This window comes from Coregonus clupeaformis, chromosome 20 (genome assembly GCF_020615455.1).
Source record: "Coregonus clupeaformis isolate EN_2021a chromosome 20, ASM2061545v1, whole genome shotgun sequence".
Classification (NCBI taxonomy): domain Eukaryota; kingdom Metazoa; phylum Chordata; class Actinopteri; order Salmoniformes; family Salmonidae; genus Coregonus; species Coregonus clupeaformis.
Genome location: NC_059211.1, coordinates 62,512,142 through 62,533,049, shown reverse-complemented (window position 1 = coordinate 62,533,049; position 20,908 = coordinate 62,512,142). Strand labels below are relative to the sequence as shown.

Here is a 20,908-nt window from a genome sequence, read left to right as displayed (position 1 = left end):
GTTGATCAATTCTGTTCAGGCGCTGCACAGATGCAGTGATCTACTCACGTTGGGATGGATTTATTGAACGCTCCACTCTTTTGATCTTGGGCGTAATTTGACTAAATTTAGGAATTGAGCATGCCTGTGTTAAATAGATTCAGGTCATTTTCATGGCAAGCCGGTTTTAGATGGATGCTGTGAAGTTAGTCTCGTGTGCCTGAAATGGATCCATCCGAATGTAAAGTACAGATTAGCGGGCGCCACTGAGATGTATAAATTAACGGTGAGCGCGCCTTTTTTTTGTTGACGCTCACCAACGTGCGCGCACTTGCTACTACATCACAAGTTTCCGCCCTCTTCCCTTGCTCGCCAATCACCTTTCTTCCCCATCAACTTCATTCTTCCGGTGTTATGGCCGCTTGCAGCGTAAGAGACAACGAGTGTGAAATGTTATGATTATGGAAATTTGTCGGTGAAACCGGTGAATTAAGGATGCTCGTGACTGTGCTGTTACGGTTTCCCGTCTGTCGGCCGTCAGTTCGGGCAGTGCTTCGCTCTCAGAGGCGTTATAGCAAGGTGTGCAACCTTATCAAACCGTGATCTGTTATGAAATGTAGCTGTACTGACCAACTGAGTACAGTATCATTGGGTTGTGTAGCTAGCCTTCTCCAAATCAGTGGCGTAACATTTTCCTATGACAGGTGTGGGCGTGTCCTCTGACAAACCATTGGATGGATCTATGAATAGCCCAGAAGGTGTTCTGACGGCCAAACAAGACTGCACGATAATCTGTCATGTAATTTGTGTCTCTCTGTGTGACCACAAGGGTTTTTTGAGGGGTGTTTGGTGGGAAGGGACAGTTCTCAATTAAGCTTATTATTGGGTCCTCTCTCTCTCTGAAATATGCAACTACTAATGTATGTTTGATCATAATACCATACGTTTTGTTATGAATTCCATATTGTGTGAAGATTTGATCTATAATGATTACATGGTAATAATATATAATCCCGTTGTCTGTATTGTTGTTGTTCACATTGACCCCTGTTCTCTCTTCTTTCCTATTCCCTTGTTTCCTACTTTCTCCTACCCTTTGCCTCTAGATACAGGCGTCCCCTGCTCTGTCTGAGCGTGTGCGGGTATTTGAGTCTCTCAGAGAGAGACGGGGCCAGCCGAGGACAAGCGGCGCCACAGAACAGGCCCTCAGCGTCCGATTGGCTGATGGCAGGACGGTGAAGGGCACCACAGGAGTGACCACACCCTCACTCATCGCCCAGAACGCACGGTTAGCCTCTCAGACGTGTGTGTGTGTGTGTGTGTGTGTGTGTGTGTGTGTGTGTGTTTGATTCAGAATCCTAAAAGTCAGGGAAGGGTTATCCCCAGTGCTTGACTTGGAATGAAATAGTTGCTGGTACTTATTTTGAGTACTGTTTATATTTCGGTGAAGGAACTCTGCAATACTTTTGAGCTAATATTCAATAAGAGGTGCAGGAACTCAAGCAGCAGAAATGTTGAGGGGCCGGTACTCTGCTCCAGTGAGCTCCTTTCCAGGTCAAGCACTAGTTATCCAAAATGTTATCCCTCAGAACACATGTGCTGCGTTTAAACAGGCAGCCCAATTCTGATATTTTTTCCACTAATTGGTCTTTTGACCAATCACATCAGATCTTTGCACATCAGATCTTTTTCAGAGCTGATCTGATTGGTCAAAAGACCAATTAGTGAAACAAATATCAGAATTGGGCTGCCTGTCTAAACGCAGCCTTAGTAACTCCAATCTGAAAGCAAACACACCTATGTGTCCCATCTGTGTTTGCTTTCAGATTGGAGTTTGGTCAAATTGGATAGGTGTAAGCAAACGTACATTGACATTATCTCTAACCCTCTAACTCTCCATGTCTGTGCAGTGTGAAAGGTGCTCTAGTGAGCAGGGTGAATGGAGAGCTGTGGGAGCTGCTTCGCCCCCTGGAGGCTGACTGTGAACTACAGCTGCTGGGCTTCGACACCACAGAGGGCAAACAGGTACTTACTAAGAACATTCCCGCAATCATCTAACCCGATAGAAGATCTTACATGTGGAGCAGTCAAAGATGCAGAGGTTGACCTCTTCTCTCTCTCATCCCCTCTCGCTCATCTCTTTCATCTTTTCCCTTTCTGCCTCCCTCTCTCCCCCAGGCGGTGTGGAGGACAGGAGCGTGTGTAGTGGGGGGGGTGTTAGAGGGGGTGTTTGGGGCAGAGGTGTGCAGAGAGGGCGTGTCAGAGTCTGGCCTCTACTGTGACCACCTCCTGGAGAACAGGTAAGACATTTCCCTCTCTTTATAATATAATTTATAATAATATATGTCATTTTGCAGATGCTTTTATCCAAAGCGACTTAGTCATGCGTGCATACATTTTACCCCACTAACCATCTCCTCATCGTGTGGCGCCCCTTTAAGCCAGAACAGCTACTTTGAGGGAGGGAGGGAAGGAAGGAAGGAGGGATGCATTTGTTTTCTAACAGGGACCCTGACCTCTCATTCTTCACCTTTGACCTCTGACCCAGTCTCCTAGTGCTCAGTAGGTTCCCCTGAGCTAGGTAGAGGAGAGCTGAAAGGAGGCCACAGTCTCACCTACTTTCTGACTCTCCCACGCCCACCACGTTTTTCACCTGTCTGAATGAGGATACACATATATACAGTGGGGAAAAAAAGTATTTAGTCAGCCACCAATTGTGCAAGTTCTCCCACTTAAGAAGATGAGAGAGGCCTGTAATTTTCATCATAGGTACACGTCAACTATGACAGACAAAATGAGAATTTTTTTTCCAGAAAATCACATTGTAGGATTTTTTATGAATTTATTTGCAAATTATGGTGGAAAATAAGTATTTGGTCAATAACAAAAGTTTCTCAATACTTTGTTAAATACCCTTTGTTGGCAATGACACAGGTCAAACGTTTTCTGTAAGTCTTCACAAGGTTTTCACACACTGTTGCTGGTATTTTGGCCCATTCCTCCATGCAGATCTCCTCTAGAGAAGTGATGTTTTGGGGCTGTCGCTGGGCAACACGGACTTTCAACTCCCTCCAAAGATTTTCTATGGGGTTGAGATCTGGAGACTGGCTAGGCCACTCCATGACCTTGAAATGCTTCTTACGAAGCCACTCCTTCGTTGCCCGGGCGGTGTGTTTGGGATCATTGTCATGCTGAAAGACCCAGCCACGTTTCATCTTCAATGCCCTTGCTGATGGAAGGAGGTTTTCACTCAAAATCTCACGATACATGGCCCCATTCATTCTTTCCTTTACACGGATCAGTCGTCCTGGTCCCTTTGCAGAAAAACAGCCCCAAAGCATGATGTTTCCACCCCCATGCTTCACAGTAGGTATGGTGTTCTCTGGATGCAACTCAGCATTCTTTGTCCTCCAAACACGACGAGTTGAGTTTTTACCAAAAAGTTTTATTTTGGTTTCATCTGACCATATGACATTCTCCCAATCCTCTTCTGGATCATCCAAATGCACTCTAGCAAACTTCAGACGGGCCTGGACATGTACTGGCTTAAGCAGGGGGACACGTCTGGCACTGCAGGATTTGAGTCCCTGGCGCCGTAGTGTGTTACTGATGGTAGGCTTTGTTACTTTGGTCCCAGCTCTCTGCAGGTCAATCACTAGGTCCCCCCGTGTGGTTCTGGGATTTTTGCTCACCGTTCTTGTGATCATTTTGACCCCACGGGGTGAGATCTTGCGTGGAGCCCCAGATCGAGGGAGATTATCAGTGGTCTTGTATGTCTTCCATTTCCTAATATTTGCTCCCACAGTTGATTTATTCAAACCAAGCTGCTTACCTATTGCAGATTCAGTCTTCCCAGCCTGGTGCAGGTCTACAATTTTGTTTCTGGTGTCCTTTGACAGCTCTTTGGTCTTGGCCATAGTGGAGTTTGGAGTGTGACTGTTTGAGGTTGTGGACAGGTGTCTTTTATACTGATAACAAGTTCAAACAGGTGCCATTAATACAGGTAACGAGTGGAGGACAGAGGAGCCTCTTAAAGAAGAAGTTGCAGGTCTGTGAGAGCCAGAAATCTTGCTTGTTTGTAGGTGACCAAATACTTATTTTCCACCATAATTTGCAAATAAATTCATTAAAAATCCTACAATGTGATTTTCTGGAATTTTTTCCTCAATTTGTCTGTCATAGTTGACGTGTACCTATGATGAAAATTACAGGCCTCTCTCATCTTTTTAAGTGGGAGAACTTGCACAATTGGTGGCTGACTAAATACTTTTTTCCCCCACTGTACATACATACAGTACCAGTCAAAAGTTTGGACACACCTACTCATTCCAGGGTTTTTCGTTATTTTTACTATTTTCTACATTGTAGAATAATAGTGAAGACATCAAAACTATGAAATAACTCATATGCAATAAAGTAGTAACCAAAAAAGTGTTAAACAAATCTAATTATATTTTATATTTGAGATTCTTCAAAGAAGCCACCCTTTGCCTTGATGACAGCTTTGCACACTCTTGGCATTCTCTCAACTAGCTTCATGAGGTAGTCACCTGGAATGCATTTCAATTAACAGGTGTTAACTGTACATACAGTTGAAGTCTGAAGTTTACATACACTTAGGTTGGAGTCATTAAAACTCGTTTTTCAACCACTCCAGAAATGTGTTGTTAACAAACTATAGTTTTGGCAAGTCGGTTAGGACATCTACTTTGTGCATGACACAAGTAATTTTTCCAACAATTGTTTACAGACAGATTATTTCACTTATAATTCACTGTATCACAATTCCAGTGGGTCAGGAGTTTACATACACTAAGTTCACTGTGCCTTTAAACAGCTTGGAAAATTCCAGAAAATGATGTCATGGCATTAGAAGCTTCTGATAGGCTAATTGACATAATTTGAGTCAATTGGAGGTGTACCTGTGGATATATTTCAAGGCCTACCTTCAAACTCAGTGCCTCTTTGCTTGACATCATGGGAAAATCAAAAGAAATCAGCCAAGACCTCAGAAAAAAAATGGTAGACCTCCACAAGTCTGGTTCCTCCTTGGGCGCAATTTCCAAACGCCTGAAGGTACCATGTTCATCTGTACAAACAATAGTACGCAAGTATAAACACCATGGGACCACGCAGTGGTCATACCGCTCAGGAAGGAGACTCGTTCTGTCTCCTAGAGATGAATGAACTTTGGTGCGAAAAGTGCAAATCAATCCCAGAACCACAGCAAAGCACCTTGTGAAGATGCTGGAGGAAACAGGTACAAAAGTATCTATATCCACAGTAAAACTAGTCCTATATCGACATAACCTGAAAGGCCGCTCAGCAAGGAAGAAGCCACTGCTCCAAAACCGCCATAAAAAAGCCAGACTACGGTTTGCAACTGCACATGGGGACAAAGATCGTACTTTTTGGAGAAATGTCCTCTGGTCTGATGAAACAAAAATAGAACTGTTTGGCCATTGTTATGTTTGGAGGAAAAAGGGGGTGCTTGCAAGCCGAAGAACACCATCCCAACCGTGAAGCACGGGGGTGGCAGCATCATGCTGTGGGGGTGCTTTGCTGCAGGAGGGACTGGTGCACTTCACAAAATAGATGGCATCATGAGGAAGGAAAATTATGTGGATATATTGAAGCAACATCTCAAGATATCAGTCAGGAAGTTAAAGCTTGGTCGCAAATGGGTCTTCCAAATGGACAATGGCCCCAAGCATACTTCCAAAGTTGTGGCAAAATGGCTTAAGGACAACAAAGTCAAGGTATTGGAGTGGCCATCACAAAGCCCTGACCTCAATCCTATAGAAAATGTGTGAGCAGAACTGAAAAGGCGTGTGCGAGCAAGGAGGCCTACAAACTTGACTCAGTTACACCAGCTCTGTCAGGAGGAATGGGCCAAAATTCACCCAACATATTGTGGGAACCCAAGTTAAACAATTTAAAGGCGATGCTACCAAATACTAATTGAGTGTATGTAAACTTCTGACCCACTGGGAATGTGATTAAATAAATCGTTCTCTCTACTATTATTCTGACATTTCACATTCTTAAAATAAAGTGGTGATCCTAACTGACCTAAAATAGGGAATTTTTACTGGGATTAAATGTCAGGAATTGTGAAAAACTGAGTTTAAATGTATTTGGCTAAGGTTTATGTAAACTTCCGACTTCAACTGTGTGTGTATATATATGTATATAACGCCAAGGGGGGTGAATACTTTTGCAAGGCACTAATATATATATATTATATATATATATATTAATATATAAAATATATATATATATATATATATTTATTTTTTTTTTTTTTATGTAAAAAAAATATTAGTGCCTTGCAAAAGTATTCATCCCCCTTGGTGTTTTTCCTATTTTGTTGCATTACAACCTGTAATTTAAATGGATACACACACACACACACACACACAGAGAGAAGCAGTACTAACCCCTGGTCTCTCTCCCAGTGCCCTGTCCCTAGCTGAGCTGGAGGAGAGATGCAAGGAGGCCGCTGGCCAGAAGCTTCCTCTCTCCAGACTGGAGCTGAACACACAGGAAGTTACAGAGCTCTTCCAGGTCAGAGGTCACTGGCTCTGTTTGTCTGTCATTGGCTGCATCTGAAATGGCATCCTGTTTCCCTATATAGGGAATAGGGTGCCATTTAGATGAGACATTAGCTGGCATTACAGTTATGGCCCACAGTATTCTAGAATGTAGGTGTGTTGCTCGGCTCCTACCTATAGCAGCTTCTGGAATTGACTGTTTACATGTGTTGTCTTTAACCACTGCCTGTAATGGTCATCATCTAGGAATGTCTCTAATTCAAGGGGTGTGGCCGTGATACAATAGTGTGTGTGTGTGTGTGTGTGTACTAACTGAGTGTGTTCTGTCATCTAGGACAGAGCTCTGAGACTCCAGTTGATTGAAGAACAGATGAGTGGTCCTACTGTCACAGTGTACAGGTTTGTTGCTCAACATTTCACAGCCTGATACAACACATACTCACCACATGGTAACGCTACAGTCATGGTCTGTGTTTTTAAAGAGAAATTACTGTACGCTAGGATGACATATCCATCTCTTCCTGTTCCGTGTGTGGGTCAGGTGTGGCGACAGCATAGGAGTCTGCAATGGTCCTCTCCTCCCTCACACTGGTCTCCTCAAGGTCTTCAAGATGCTGCAGGTACGTGTGTGTGTGTGTCAGCCTCCCTGCCTGTATATCAGTTCAGTGAGGAATATACAGTTCTTGTCTTCTCCTCATGACATCTAAACTACGCTGGACGTAAAACTGAATGTACAGGGTTAAAGAAAGCACAAGTTAAATGGGTTTCCATCGCATTTTCATCTCTACTGATGGTTTTGTCACAAACAATGTAGCGAATGTGCCCTCTCTGGTATTGGCACGTGTGCTGTAGCCAACAGCTGGCAGATACAGTGCGGGTATAGCTTACATGATGAGATTATTATGAACAAAAGAGCGAGGTTATTTTTATTTGTAAACGGCAGCCAAGCATCAGACCCTTGATACAATTTGAAAGGAGCATCAAGCTCATCACCTTGCATTCACCACCATCTGAAGTTCATTAGAACTTATTTCATCTGTACTCTAATAAACTGCATGCTTTCCCGACGTGTCGTAGTGGGAGGACCACACAGACTTGTCATCACGTGACTCCAAGTTTACTTCGATATGATGGTTGTTATATAAATATTTGCGCATAAAAGCATTTCCACCGCCATTTAATTTTATCGCATAATTCATTTTACAGACACAAAAAGATCCCACCTTGTCTAGTGTATTTTGTTTTGTCTACATTTGGAAAGTTTACAGAGAAATGTGCTGTTTCTGTCTGGCCTGTCATGACATTTATTATCCAATATGTACTTTACTCGCATAAAAAGGTTGAATGGAAACCTGGTTACTGTTTAACTCGTAACATGGGCTGTGACATTACCATGCAATATAGCCATTAACTCTGACCTCTTCCTGATATTAATGTATAGTGGGACTGCGCTGGTCACACTGGAAATTCCTTACTGGTAATTGACAGTCACTTGGCAGTCACTGGCCAGTTAAATGATGCACTGGAGACTAACAAGTCAGAACAACATGACACACTGAAGACAAGCGGAACAAAACGCTGCTTGTTTTTTTCCTAGAAGCATTAGAGCTGTAGCGTGCTAACCCGTGATGCCAACCATGACCTATTTGCTAGCGCTGAGCAATTAGTGCTTGAGGTCTGTTCGGTTTCAGTTTGATTCTACAAAAATAATTGCGCTTTTCGGTTTCATTATTATTTTTTTGATATTAAATGCACTGCATTATGTGGGTTGAATGCTGTAACAACACACAATACAATTCCTATGATGGTAGTGAATGCCCATTACTGCTTATCACCTATTAACCATCATTTATTCACATTACTTTAATAAAATATTTGTTTTATTTGATGACTTTATTATTTCATTCCAAGTCATCATCTCATCTCTATAGAGCTGCTGCCTATGCTGTGTGACTAAATCACTATTTTAGTAGTTCTTCAAAGTAAATAAGGTGTGCTTTTATGACTGCTGAATACCAACTATCAATCACTTAGATCATGTATTTTCAGGTAGAGATACCTGGCGAAGCAACTGCTTTCTATCACTCTCGATCGCCCGTTCTCTCTTTTCTATATGTCTGCTCCACACAAACCGGACAAGTAGGCGGGTGTGCAATGGATTATGGTCATTTTAGTTAATTACCATGTTTTCTGCACTAAACTATGTAGAATATTGGCCTGTTGGAAACTACATCTCCCTACTACATCGCACAGTTCAGGCATGATCTGATTTATCTCTAGAGAAACTGCATTGAGCTCACAGAATAAATTATGAACTAAATGAAATTCAAATAATTGAACCGACGTTGGTCAATTAGCTGTTTGGTTAATCGCTCAGCACTACTATTTGCTTTCATGCTGTTGTGTTGTGCTGGGGAAAGTGGAATTTCCATACTGGTGTTGTACTGGTCAGAATGGAATTTCCACTCTCCATGCTGGGAGAGCAATAGCCATTGAAACAATACCAGAAGCAGGATGTTGTGATTGTAGTGGCCAGTTTCCTGCCCCCGCCAAGTTAAATCCTGTCGATCTCTATTGTCCCAAGGGGAAACGCAGCCCCTACCCATTATCTGTAGAGCAGTGGTTCCAAAATGGCGGCTATGGAACAAAGATGGCCGGGACATACCGTATATGTACTGAACAAAAATATAAATGCAGCATGTAACAATTTCAAAGTTACAGTTCATATAAGGAAGTCAGTCAATTGAAATACATTCATTAGGCCCAAATGTATGGATTTCACATGACTGGGAATACAGATATTCATCTGTTGGTCACAGATACCTTAAAAAAAAAAGGTAGGGCCGTGGATCAGAAAACCAGTCAGTATCTGGTGTGACCACCATTTGCCTCATGCAGCACGACACATCTCCTTCGCATAGAGTTGATCTCATCACGGTATCTCTGTGCATTATAATTGCCATCGATAAAATGCAGTTGTGTTCGTTGTCCATCCTTAGCTTATGCCTGCCCGTACCATAACCCTACCGCCCCCATGGGGCACTCTGTTCACAATGTTGACATCAGCAAACCACTCACCCAATCAACACCATACACGTGATCTGCGGTTGTGAGACTGGGTGAACGTACTGCCATATTCTCTAAAAAGACTGCTTATGGTAGAGAAATGAACATTCAATCCTCTGGCAACAGCTCTGGTGGACATTCCTGCAGTCAGCATGCCAATTGCACGCTCCCTATAAAACTTGATACGTCTGTGGCGTTGTGACACAACTGCACATTTGAGGGTGGCCTTTTATTGTCCCAAGCACAAGGTGCACCTGTGTAATGATCATTCTGTTTAATCAGCTTTGTGGTATGCTGCACCTGTCAGGTGGATGGATGATCTTGGCAAAGGAGAAATGCTCACTAACGGGTGTAAACAAATTTGTGCACAAAATTTGAGAGAAATAAGCTTTTTGTGCGTACGGAACATTTCTGGGATCTTTTATTTCAGCTCGTGAAACATGGGACCAACACTTTACATGTTGCGTTTATATTTTTGTTCAGTATATTTCTCTTTTCTGCTACTCACTCTTTCTTCTCTGTCCCCCCCCCTCTCGCTGTTCAGGTGTCTCCCGTAACGTTGACCAATCCTGTTGGCTCGTCAGGTGTGATGCGTGTGATGGGTGTGGCCTTCCCAGGAGAGAGGGAGAGGGAGGAGTGGGAGAGGGAACAGGAGGAGGCACGGAAGAGAGACCACAGACGCATCGGCAAGGTGAGGTGGAGAGGGAAGAAAAAAGATCTAGGTCCAATACGCATAGAAATATAAACAACTAGAGACACCCGTCCTTTTTGGAGACTGGTTATTATTGGCACGGCAGCGCTACTGTAGCTAGCAGAATAGTGTAGAAGCTATTGCTAACTAGCGAACTAAACTATTTTAGGAGGCTAGCTAAGCATCTTGGCTAACTGTGAGGCATGTGCTACAGTGTCTCCAAAATGGAGCGTATACTGATATGGTAACGTGTGTGTGTGTGTGTGTGTGTTGCCTCCAGGACCAGGAGCTGTTCTTCTTTAATGACGTCAGTCCTGGAAGCTGCTTCTTCCTGCCTAAAGGAGCTCACATCTACAACACACTCACTGACTTTATCAAGGTAACACACGCACACACAAAGACGCATCACAATTTTTATGCTGGAATTATTATTTATTTTTATTGCTATAAAATATAAAATGGACAGGAACATACACACAAACGTACTATACTTACCAATCCTTACTAGCTACTACTTCTACAAAATACATCCGAGATTCACAGGAAGCCCATCTCTGCAGCCAACTCCAACACCCCCGGAATGGCTTGTAGTTTTTCCCATCTCTTCATCAGAAAAAAGCCACTGGTCTCCTGGGCCCAGTTTTCAAAGGTTATCTATCTGTATTTTGCCTATCGGATAGTGTTAAATGCATAGAAATAGTGAATAGAACGGTGAAATCATTCACTTGAATTAGGAGTCCCGTTACTCTTATCAACCAAACATTCTAAATTCAAACATTCTACCAACTTCGCTTTGGTTGACCCTTAGTTCGTAAATTCACTCTGGCTATCTACTCCGATTTCAGAGCACTCGTCTGAGTGTGCCAGAGCACAGAATAACTGATAAATTTACGAACGCTCAACACCCGTCGAATATGATCTGTGTCAGTAAGCGTCGGCAAAAAAAGCGTAAGTAAATTGTTGCCAGCAGCACAGTTACAGTCACCAACGCTCTTGATAACATGAAAACAACCTAACCAGCTCTGCTAGGGTGAGTGAAATGGTCAGAGTGAGTGTTCTCTCATTTGTGTCTGGAAGTAGCTAGCAAGCTAGCCAACGTTAGCCAGTTAGCTTGGGTGCTTGACTGCCGTTGTGTGGTCAGAACGCTCGGATCAACCCTACTCCTCGGCCAGAGCGTCCATTGTGCGCTCTGAACGCTCCAAGAGCGAGATGCTCTGAATTTACGAACGGACAATCTGACAACGCTCTGAATTTACGAACGCCCAGAGCGCGCTCTGGCACTCAAGTGAATTTACAAACAAACCCTTAGTATTTTTTTATGATTTTAGAATAGAATGGCCACGACAATCAGCAAAGTACGCTTGCGCGTACACACACACACAGCCGCTCATTCAGACATCTTTACCCTGACAGTAACCTCAGGACACTCCTGTTGTGGTCAGTAGTCAGGAAATCACCCCAATTACTACACTGTGACTGTCTGTTCTCCAAATAACCATGGATGACACACAAGCACACACACACATAGAATAAATCTGTCTGTAATAATTAAGTTGTTACATCTCTCTCTTCCTCCCTTTCTCTCCCCCCTTCTCCATGACCCCACGCCCCCACCCAGACTGAGTACAGGAGGCGTGGCTTCAATGAGGTCGTGACCCCTACTCTATACAGCACTGCATTGTGGGAGCGTTCGGGTCACTGGGAACACTACAGTGAAAACATGTTCACTGTGACCGGTGACACACAGACCTACGCACTCAAACCCATGAACTGCCCTGCACACTGGTGAGAACACACACACTTACGTTCTCTCTCATTCTCAGCCCCACACGTTGGTCAGGACGTCTCACGAACACCTCTCTCTGTTTCAGTCTGATGTTTGAGCAGCGTGTAAGGTCATGGAGGGAGCTCCCGTTGCGTTGGGCCGATTTCGGGGCTCTGCATCGGAACGAACTGTCCGGCGCTCTGGGTGGTCTCACCCGGGTCCGCAGGTTCTGCCAGGACGACGCACACATCTTCTGCACTCCTGAACAGGTACACACACACACAAAGACAATTCCTGTCATTTTAACCTTTTTGGATATTTGTCTCACATTTTCCACCCCGGAAAGTCCTAGGACAGCAGACAGTGGGAGAAAGTGGGATTGTATCCCTGACTCCCCCAATGATCCCCCTTATCCCATTAAACCACATACACACACACACACTTGTGCTTATACACACACTGATTCACATGATATTGTGAGGTTTGTTTTCCACTCTGGCTAATCCAATCACTGGAACACTTCACTGGAACAGTCAATAAATCAACTGTTCCTCCTCACTCATCTCGGAGTTAACCCTTAACCCCTAAAGCCCTGGACTCATCTCTGAGTTAACCCTTAACCCCTGGACTCTCCAGTTTCACATCTGTCTATTTATAATGTATTTTACAATATTGTATTTACATTCTCTATTCTTCTGTCTCCACCACTCTGTTCTCCTTATCTGGCTGTACTCCTGCCCCCCAATCCCTTCCTCTGCCTCTCTTTCTCCCTACCCCCCACCCCCCCACTCTCTCTCTCTCTCTCTCTCTGTCAGTTGGAGGAGGAGATCGTAGCGTGTTTGGAGTTTGTGAGGAGTGTTTATCGAGTGTTTGGATTCTCCTTCCACTGTCTCCTCTCCACCCGACCTACACCCTGCCTGGGGGAGCCTGCACTGTGGGACCACGCTGAGCAGGTACACACAGACACCACACACACACCATACAGACAGATGTACACAGAGCCAGCTGTGTAAATGGGTGTTTACTGGCCCACAAGTGAGGTCTATAAATCACAGTACATAGCCTCCTCTACTGTAAGCATAATGACATCACGTAATGAGAGACACTTATCCAATCAGTGTTGATATATGGCCATGTGGATGTGACAGAAAGTCAAAGCCCTGTCTGTTCTGTGGCTGCTGTCTATGCTCCCTGCCTCTCCCTGTGTGGAGAAAAGCTCAGGAAATGAACAAAGAGAAGAGAAGCTCAATGAAGAAATAAGATCCTTTTTCTCTTTCCCACTTTCTTCCCCTCTTCCCTCTTTCACTCCCCACCCCTCCCTCTTGTCCCCCCGCTCTCCTCTCTCTACCTCTCTCTGTCTCTTTCTCTCTGAGCAGCAGTTGGAGAGGAGTCTGCAGCAGTTTGGAGAGCGCTGGCAGCTCAACCCAGGAGATGGAGCGTTCTACGGGCCAAAGGTCAGTTACACAAGACCCTTCTGTCTGAACGCTGCACCCCCCCTGAACAGAGCCCTGTTATTAACACTCACACACTCCCACATCTTCCTGTTGTCCTAGATTGACATCCAGATCAAGGACGCCATTGGTCGACAGCACCAGTGTGCCACCATCCAATTGGACTTCCAGCTGCCAATCAGATTTGACCTTCAGTATGTGGGGTGAGTCAGTCATCTGTGTCAGTTTAACCTGTGTGTTCTGGGATGTTCCCTGATGCAGCTTCTGCTCTTATCAAACTGATACATGTAATTGGATTGCATGTGGTTGGAAACATTGTTATTAGACTGAGGGGAATTTAAAGCTAGAATCCTTAGTTGCTACTTCAATTTTTGGACTAATTTGATTCTTGAAGAATATGTTATGCCTCATGTTCTTAGTTCAACTGTCGTACCCCATCAGAACCCCAAATAGAAGCTTGTTTTACGCCAATGTTTGTAAACAACATAAAAGTAAACACACTGTACAGCCACAACATGGTTAAAACAAATGTTTATATCATGGTCCTTGCATCCATAGCTCTGAATTTCAGAGTGGTTACATTTCTCCTGTTCCATCCCTTAGCTTTTGACCGAAACAGAGGCGGGGTGTCCACTTTGTTATTGTTTCAACTGCAGATTGTAGCTTTAAAAGATTGAAGTGAGCCTCATTATTAAGCACATGCTGCACCAGTTTATTTTCTTCATGCAAATCCCTCCTCTCCATCCCCTCTCTCTCTCTCTCTCTCTCTCTCTCTCTCTCTCTCTCTCTCTCTCTCTCTCTCTCTCTCTCTCTCTCTCTCTCTCTCTCTCTCTCTCTCTCTCTCTCTCTCTCTTCCCTCTCCCTCGCTCTCTTTCACCTTCTCTCGCTCTCTCTCTCAGGGGGGATGGAGAGACCCACAGACCAGTGATGGTCCACAGAGCTGTTCTGGGATCACTGGAACGCATGATCGCTATATTGGCCGAGAATTTTGGGGGGAAATGGTGAGAAGAGTGTCTGTCCATTTGTACATCTGTGATTTGATATGACCCATTCATCTAAAATGATACAGTTTCAATGTTTTGGTTACCCACATTTCTCTTCCTCTTACTCACTCAGTTTCTCTTTCCCTTCTGTCTCTCTCAGGCCTCTGTGGTTGTCTCCAGCGCAGGTCATGATTATTCCTGTAGGGGGAGGTAGTGAGTCGTATGCGCAACAGGTCAGTACTCATCATATCAGATCTGGGGCCGTATGTATCAAGCATCTCAGAGTAGGAGTGCTGATCTAGGGTCAGTTTTGCCTTTTGGATCTTAATACTTAAGATTACATGGACAGGAGGAACCTGGTCCTAGATCAGCACTCCTGCTCTCAGACACATGATACACATGGCCCCTGTACTGCAGGCTGAAATCAAACCCCCATACACGCGACCAAACACAACATCACTCAGCACACATCAAAAGCTGTACCCCTCAGTGACTCCAAAGATCAAAGGATAATCCAAACACTGTACCCACACACCATTCATCAAGACTCTGTGAAGGACTTGATTTGAGGGTAATTTTGTAACCAGGTTTTAGTTTATTTAACACATAGGAACCAACAATGAAACACAGCTAGGTACGTACATGCCACTACTCACATATCAATATTTTCTGCAAGTTACATCTGTCCCATGATTAATGAGCCAGCAGCAGCTAAGACCAGACCCAGCAGATGACATGTCATATAGACAAGGCCTCAGAGGCCTTTATCAGGACACGGATCCTGTTTCTCTCTAGACTTGTCTTGTAAATAGCCTGGCAGTCACAACATTGACAATACATCCTCCTGTATGTAATGTATATGTAGCCCCAGGGGAGGAGAGTCTATCAACACTGGTGATCTGGGGTTTGTCATGATGATACATAGACAGGTAATACAGCCACCAGAGTCTCGGCCCTCAGGGTGGAATTTAAAAGGTGCCGTCCTTACTGTAATTCTACCGTAGCCTGGTTCCTATCTACTCTACCACCACTGCGAGTGATGTGTGTTTTGCTCTTGTTAAGGTGGTCAGACAGTTCCGCGAGGCCGGCTTCATGGCTGACGTGGATGATGACCCAGGTGCCACCTTAAATAAGAAGATCCGCTCTGCACAGCTGGCCCAATACAACTACATATTTGGTAAGAGTGCGTGGGTGATCACGGATGAGATTACTGTAGATTCTAAATTAACTCACACAGCTTGTAAACATGTTAATTCAAGAATTGTTTATTTCTCTCTTTCTGTGTGTGTTCTGTGTGTGTGTCCAGTGGTAGGAGAGAAGGAGTGTGTGAGTGGGACAGTAAGTGTGAGGACCAGAGGGGGGAAGCAGCTAGGGAGGAGACCGACAGAAGAGGTCCTGGCATCACTCACACACCTACGAGACACACGGAGCAACCTGTATGACTTCTAACACACACACACACACCTGTTGTGGATGAAGAATTGCTCACTGTACTTTTGTAATAAAATATAATATCTTAATTTATAAAACTCTTCTGGATGTCTTTTGAACACACTCTTTCTCTGTGCTTGCATGCGTGTGTGTGTAACTATCATTATGGACATGGTCATATTAATGGGGCTGTTGTGTATGTAAGTGTTTCATTGTGTAGCACTGGTTGGAGAGACATCCATTTTAGGAGTCTTATCAGGGTTTTCAGGCAACAGTTGTGATTGGTTGTTAATACTCCTTAAATCAACGCACCCCTGTTATGTAAGACTGTGTTATCACTATCAGAATAGAAACCCCTCCATACCTTTAAAAGACTGGAAGAAGACAGGCAGGATACGCAGGGAGCGTGGGGGGATTTGACTAAAATAGGAGAGGGAGCTGTGTGTGTTTAGTGGAAACAGGAAAGGCAGAACGAAGGTCGGAAGGTTTGAAGTTTTCCCTCTTTTTTAATTGAGAGGGGGAGCGACGGAACGGAAAGGACATGAGTCACAACAGTGACAGAACAGCTAGGGGAGACGGGGAGGAGGGGGGTCATTATAACCCGGAGAGTGAGTGGGTGGGGGGGGGGTCACAGATCAAACACGGACTAGACTGGACAAAGAACCTCTTCAACAAAACGGCTATTGGCCAAAGGCGGCGGTTTTGTGTGCTTAGTTCTACGCGAGCACTTCACTGCCGAGACAGAAAGAGAGGGAGGCCGAGAGGAGGTGAATTGGGTTCAGGCCAGGGGGCTTTTGGTGTGTATCGGTCCCCAGAGCCAGACACTGTAAGTGGGTGACCAGACCGTGAGCATTCCCAGAGGAAGAGAGGCTGGACTTGGCCCCACGTTCCAATCACACAGATTACCGGTCACTCGATTAAAATAGACCAAAGAATGAAGCTTATTTCCAGTACGCAGGATAAACGCCTCAAATTCCTTGTACCCACTCTCTTGATTGACTTTCTTTCTCTGAAATGTTTAAAGTTGGGGAGTTGTTTGGTGCGATAAGTGTTCCACAGTGGTGACATAGACCATTAGTATCAGTGAACACTCCCAAAACCATTAGTTACTGATAACTACAAGCCTAACAGTCAGTCACACTCCTCTCCTTACAGCGTTCCTTCCCCCTCTCTCTCTCGCTCTACTCTCTCTTTCTCCCTCTCTTCTCCCTACTCTCTCGCATCCTCCCTACTCTCTCGCATCCTCCCTACTCTCTCTATCTCACTGTACTCTCTCTAGTTGCTTTCTCTGAACACACAAAGCAATCCTTCATTTTACAGTTCGAGTCGCACTGAGTTCATTCTGAAATTATTTTTAGCCAGGGGGTTGAGAGAGAGGTGGGTGGGTGACGTTAAAGAAAGACCATAACAAAGGGACCCGCTGAGGGAGGTAAAGATCACTGTCTCCAGTCAAAGGACCGCCTATAGGCTATAATGTAAAATGTCAATAGGGCTATAGGAGGATGAAATGAAATATGAATTTGCTTAGGGGGTTGTTTATAAATATAGTTGGTAGCCTACAAGTCGTGGAGGTACATAAATGACATGCGTCCCAAATGGCACCATATTCCCTATGTAGTTCACTACTTTTGACCAGAGCCCTATGAGTTCTGGTCAAAAGTAGTACACTATAAAGGGAATAGGGTCCCATTTGGGACACAATCCAGTTTCAGGTCATTCATATCATTTCTGTGGGAGGCAGGCAGGGTGGCAGGGTGACCGTGACCAGAGGAAGATAAAAACAGAATGGTGGTGTGACGTCCTCTTGTTCTCTTCTGCTGGTATCACTGAGAACCTGTCAGACAATGATTGGTGGGACGCTGACCTTCTGAAATAGACCCCTGTGCTTGGACTCCCTTTCCCGTCCACCTCTGTAAAAATAACCTCCCTGTGTGTGTGTGTGTGTGTGTGTGTTTGTTTAACTATCTTTGTGAGCACCAGAAGTCCTCACAACGATAGTAAAACAAGGAACATTCGGTGGGGACAATTTGCCGGTCCCCATTTTGCTGGTCCCCACAAGGACAAATACTATTTTAGGCTTAGGGGTTAGGTTTAGGGATACAATTAGGGTTAGAATTAAGGTTTGGGTTAGATTTAAGGTTAAGAATTAGGGAAAATAGGAACTTGGATGGGAATCAATACTTTGGTCCCCACAAGGATAGCAATACAAAAGTGTGTGTGTGTGAGAGAGAGCGGGAGAGAGAGGGTTTGCTGCCAAGTGGCCTGAAAACAACAACAGGAGGTCTGTTGGCCTCTGCAGCAAACAGTGACAATGACCTAGCAGTCAAGAGACCTCTCTCTCTCGCTCTCTTCTCTCTCTCGTGTGGGTGGGCATGTAGGTTTGCTGGGAATGTTTGGATAGGGGCAAGCCAATTAGTGAAGGGAATGTTATTATTATTTCTGATGGGTGTGTGTGGTGTAGGGAAGACACACACACACACACACACACACACACACACACACACACACACACACACACACACACACACACACACACACACACACTTAGTTGGAGAGGTATAGCTCACTGTTACACGCTCCAGTTGCCCATCTTCAGTCCCATGAAATGAATTCCTTATTGAGAAACAGACTGGGGGAATAAATCAGCTGTAAGGATTCTACTGGAGACATGCCAAACCATGGGCCCCCACACACACACATCCACACACACACATACATAGAAGCCCACTCCCCTCCACACACACCTCTCGCTCTCTCTCTCTCTCAATTCAATTCAAGGGGCTTTATTGGCATGGGAAACATATGTTTACATTGCCAAAGCAAGTGAAATGGATGAACTGTAAATATTACATTCAGTTCCAAAAGTTATCTTTCTCTCTCTTTCTCCAACTCCAATAAATATTTCCCAACTTCTGTCCTGATCTAGTTGCCGAGGAGGTTTTCTCTAAAGTCTTTATTTGATCTGTCCTTCTCTCCCAGTCAGCCGGTCGGGCCTCTAATCCTCCAGTGTGTACTAAACACCTTTCCCTGGAGCTGTTTGCTTTACATCTGGCCCTGCATATAGCCAGTAATGGATGCACCCTCACACACTCTCACTCTCACTCTCACACACAAACACACACACACACATGGCCTGTGAAGGTTTCATACCCGTGGAAGCATACACATACACAGACACACACACACACACATGCATACACACACACACATATTTACACTTGCACACACACTCACCCAATGAAAGTGCCAGGTCTGGAGAGGCAAAACACACACACACCTCGGTACAGTGAGGTACAGTTCTAGCTCTGGCTTCACTTTGCTCTCAAATATGTCTGCTATGTTCAACAACACACAGCTGACCTGATTTCATATCCTCTTCTCAGCAGAGAGAGAGAGATGGAAAGAAATAGTGATTTGACAGGAGCAAGGATCGAAGTCATAAAGAGAGAGTGTGTGCGTGCGTGTGTGTCCGTCAGCCCGTCTGACTCTTCTTTCTAACCACCCTGTGAGAGAGGCATTTGGTTTATTTTCTCTCCCCAGCGTGGTGAGATGATGCCAGGAGGGAGAGCGAGTTCTCTTCTCAGTTCACAGGGAGGTGAGGAGGCGAGGAGGCTTGGACTAGGTTAGGAGACATGGAGAATAAACCTGCTTTCTGCCTCTTTATAAATATTTACTGTATGACTCCTCTCCCAGCAACTAGCTGGAGATCAATTTCAGCTTAATGAAAGAGACAGAAAGATGGAAGTGGAGGGTTATAGAGCGAGAGAATGAGAGATGGAGAGTGGAGAATGAGAGAAAAGAGAGACCATCGGTTTTGAATTTGGCTGTGTGAGCTGGTGCCAACCTGTGTGGAAAGCCCTCGTGTTCTGACATCCGATATTTCTCATGTCGCTATCCAAATCACACTCATGAATGGAGACACTGGAGATTTATGTGGCGATTAGAGGGACAGAATATTGAGAGAAGACAAAATAACACAGACCTGCACAAATCACACACCTGCACACACTTGCACCTGCATATTTAACCTTTGACATGACATAACTACTTTTTTTTTTCAAAACAGGAGAAAGTGATCAGTGTGTGTGCAAACGCTTGTATGAATGCTACAGAAAATATTAGATGGAAATGTGTGACATCGACCAAAAGGGGGACATTTTTGAGAAGGGGCGGGAGGGAGGGTGACAGAGCAGAGAAAGAGAGAAAGTGGGAAACAGTTTTGGAGACTGTTCTGACTAGTGGTCTGTCAAAGCTTCCCAGTGAACTTCCCACTATGTCCTTCTAGCCAACCAAACCACAACAGAATGTCCTAGCCCAACCAAACCACAACAGAATGTCCTTCTATGCTTCGTATGCTATTGTATGACTGGTTAAAACGTATGATACTATATGTCCTCAAAATGTTATGATAATGAACAACCGCAATTCCATTCATAATGTAACCTAACATAATGTAACATATCATACTAAATTAAGTGTCACAGGCTTACATACAGAACAATATGAATTGTTTGAGACCACATTGCATTTTCACAAACTGTACTGAAAAGCTTTATTGTTGAGGTTGGGATGACTCGGTACAGTAAAGTGTCAAAGAAAGTGTTGGTGCATCATGTTTATCACTTGACCATTAGGCCAAGATGATACAGCAATATGAGTTTAATTTGATCACTCTTTTGTTGCTGAGAATTTTCCTGCACCGCAGTAAAATGCAGATGAGCTTTGTGATTTACATAAATTCACTGAAAACCCACACTAACACACGGTTATTTATCAGTATTGCACTTTTCATGTAGTCAACTTTTGGCCAGCTAATAGCCTAACCACCGATCAAGCAACATTATGCACTAAACATTCAAATCCTGTTGCTGCAGGATTATTTTGCTGTGACAATATAGGTCAAATTAAGATCCTACACCTGTAGCTGTGTTCTGAGTCTTCCCATGAAACTCAACTTGGTGTGTGTGAGAGTTAATGTGGAGCAGACA

General features: G+C 44.3%; 1 protein-coding gene across 3 annotated transcripts; it reads left to right on the top strand.

Moving 5' to 3' along the window:
• Window positions 1–360: 360 nt before the first annotated feature.
• On the top strand, window positions 361–16,012 carry LOC121543142 (threonine--tRNA ligase 1, cytoplasmic). Of its 3 annotated transcripts, none has more exons than XM_045205670.1 (18): window positions 361–558; window positions 1,092–1,267; window positions 1,890–2,004; window positions 2,158–2,279; window positions 6,438–6,546; window positions 6,868–6,932; window positions 7,075–7,153; window positions 10,144–10,290; window positions 10,571–10,669; window positions 11,909–12,075; window positions 12,162–12,324; window positions 12,871–13,008; window positions 13,432–13,509; window positions 13,609–13,709; window positions 14,406–14,507; window positions 14,650–14,722; window positions 15,552–15,666; window positions 15,796–16,012. In XM_045205670.1, exons 1-18 carry the CDS (start codon window positions 475–477, stop codon window positions 15,936–15,938), a joined length of 2,076 nt encoding a protein of 691 aa, XP_045061605.1. In that variant the 5' UTR covers window positions 361–474; the 3' UTR covers window positions 15,939–16,012. The 3 variants fall into 3 exon arrangements, with proteins under 3 accessions (XP_045061605.1, XP_041708781.2, XP_045061606.1); XM_041852847.2 differs by having other exon boundaries at window positions 1,086–1,267; XM_045205671.1 differs by having other exon boundaries at window positions 379–408.
• The last annotated feature ends 4,896 nt before the right edge of the window (window positions 16,013–20,908 follow it).

Bases quoted from the DNA above. Each gene is read 5' to 3' on its own strand.
- LOC121543142 (XM_041852847.2), top strand. From the start codon at position 475: ATGCTCGTGACTGTGCTGTTACGGTTTCCCGTCTGTCGGCCGTCAGTT. The intron at 1,268-1,889 runs GTTAGCCTCTCA...ATGTCTGTGCAG, and splicing joins CTCATCGCCCAGAACGCACG to TGTGAAAGGTGCTCTAGTGA. The intron at 13,510-13,608 runs GTCAGTTACACA...CTGTTGTCCTAG, and splicing joins GAGCGTTCTACGGGCCAAAG to ATTGACATCCAGATCAAGGA.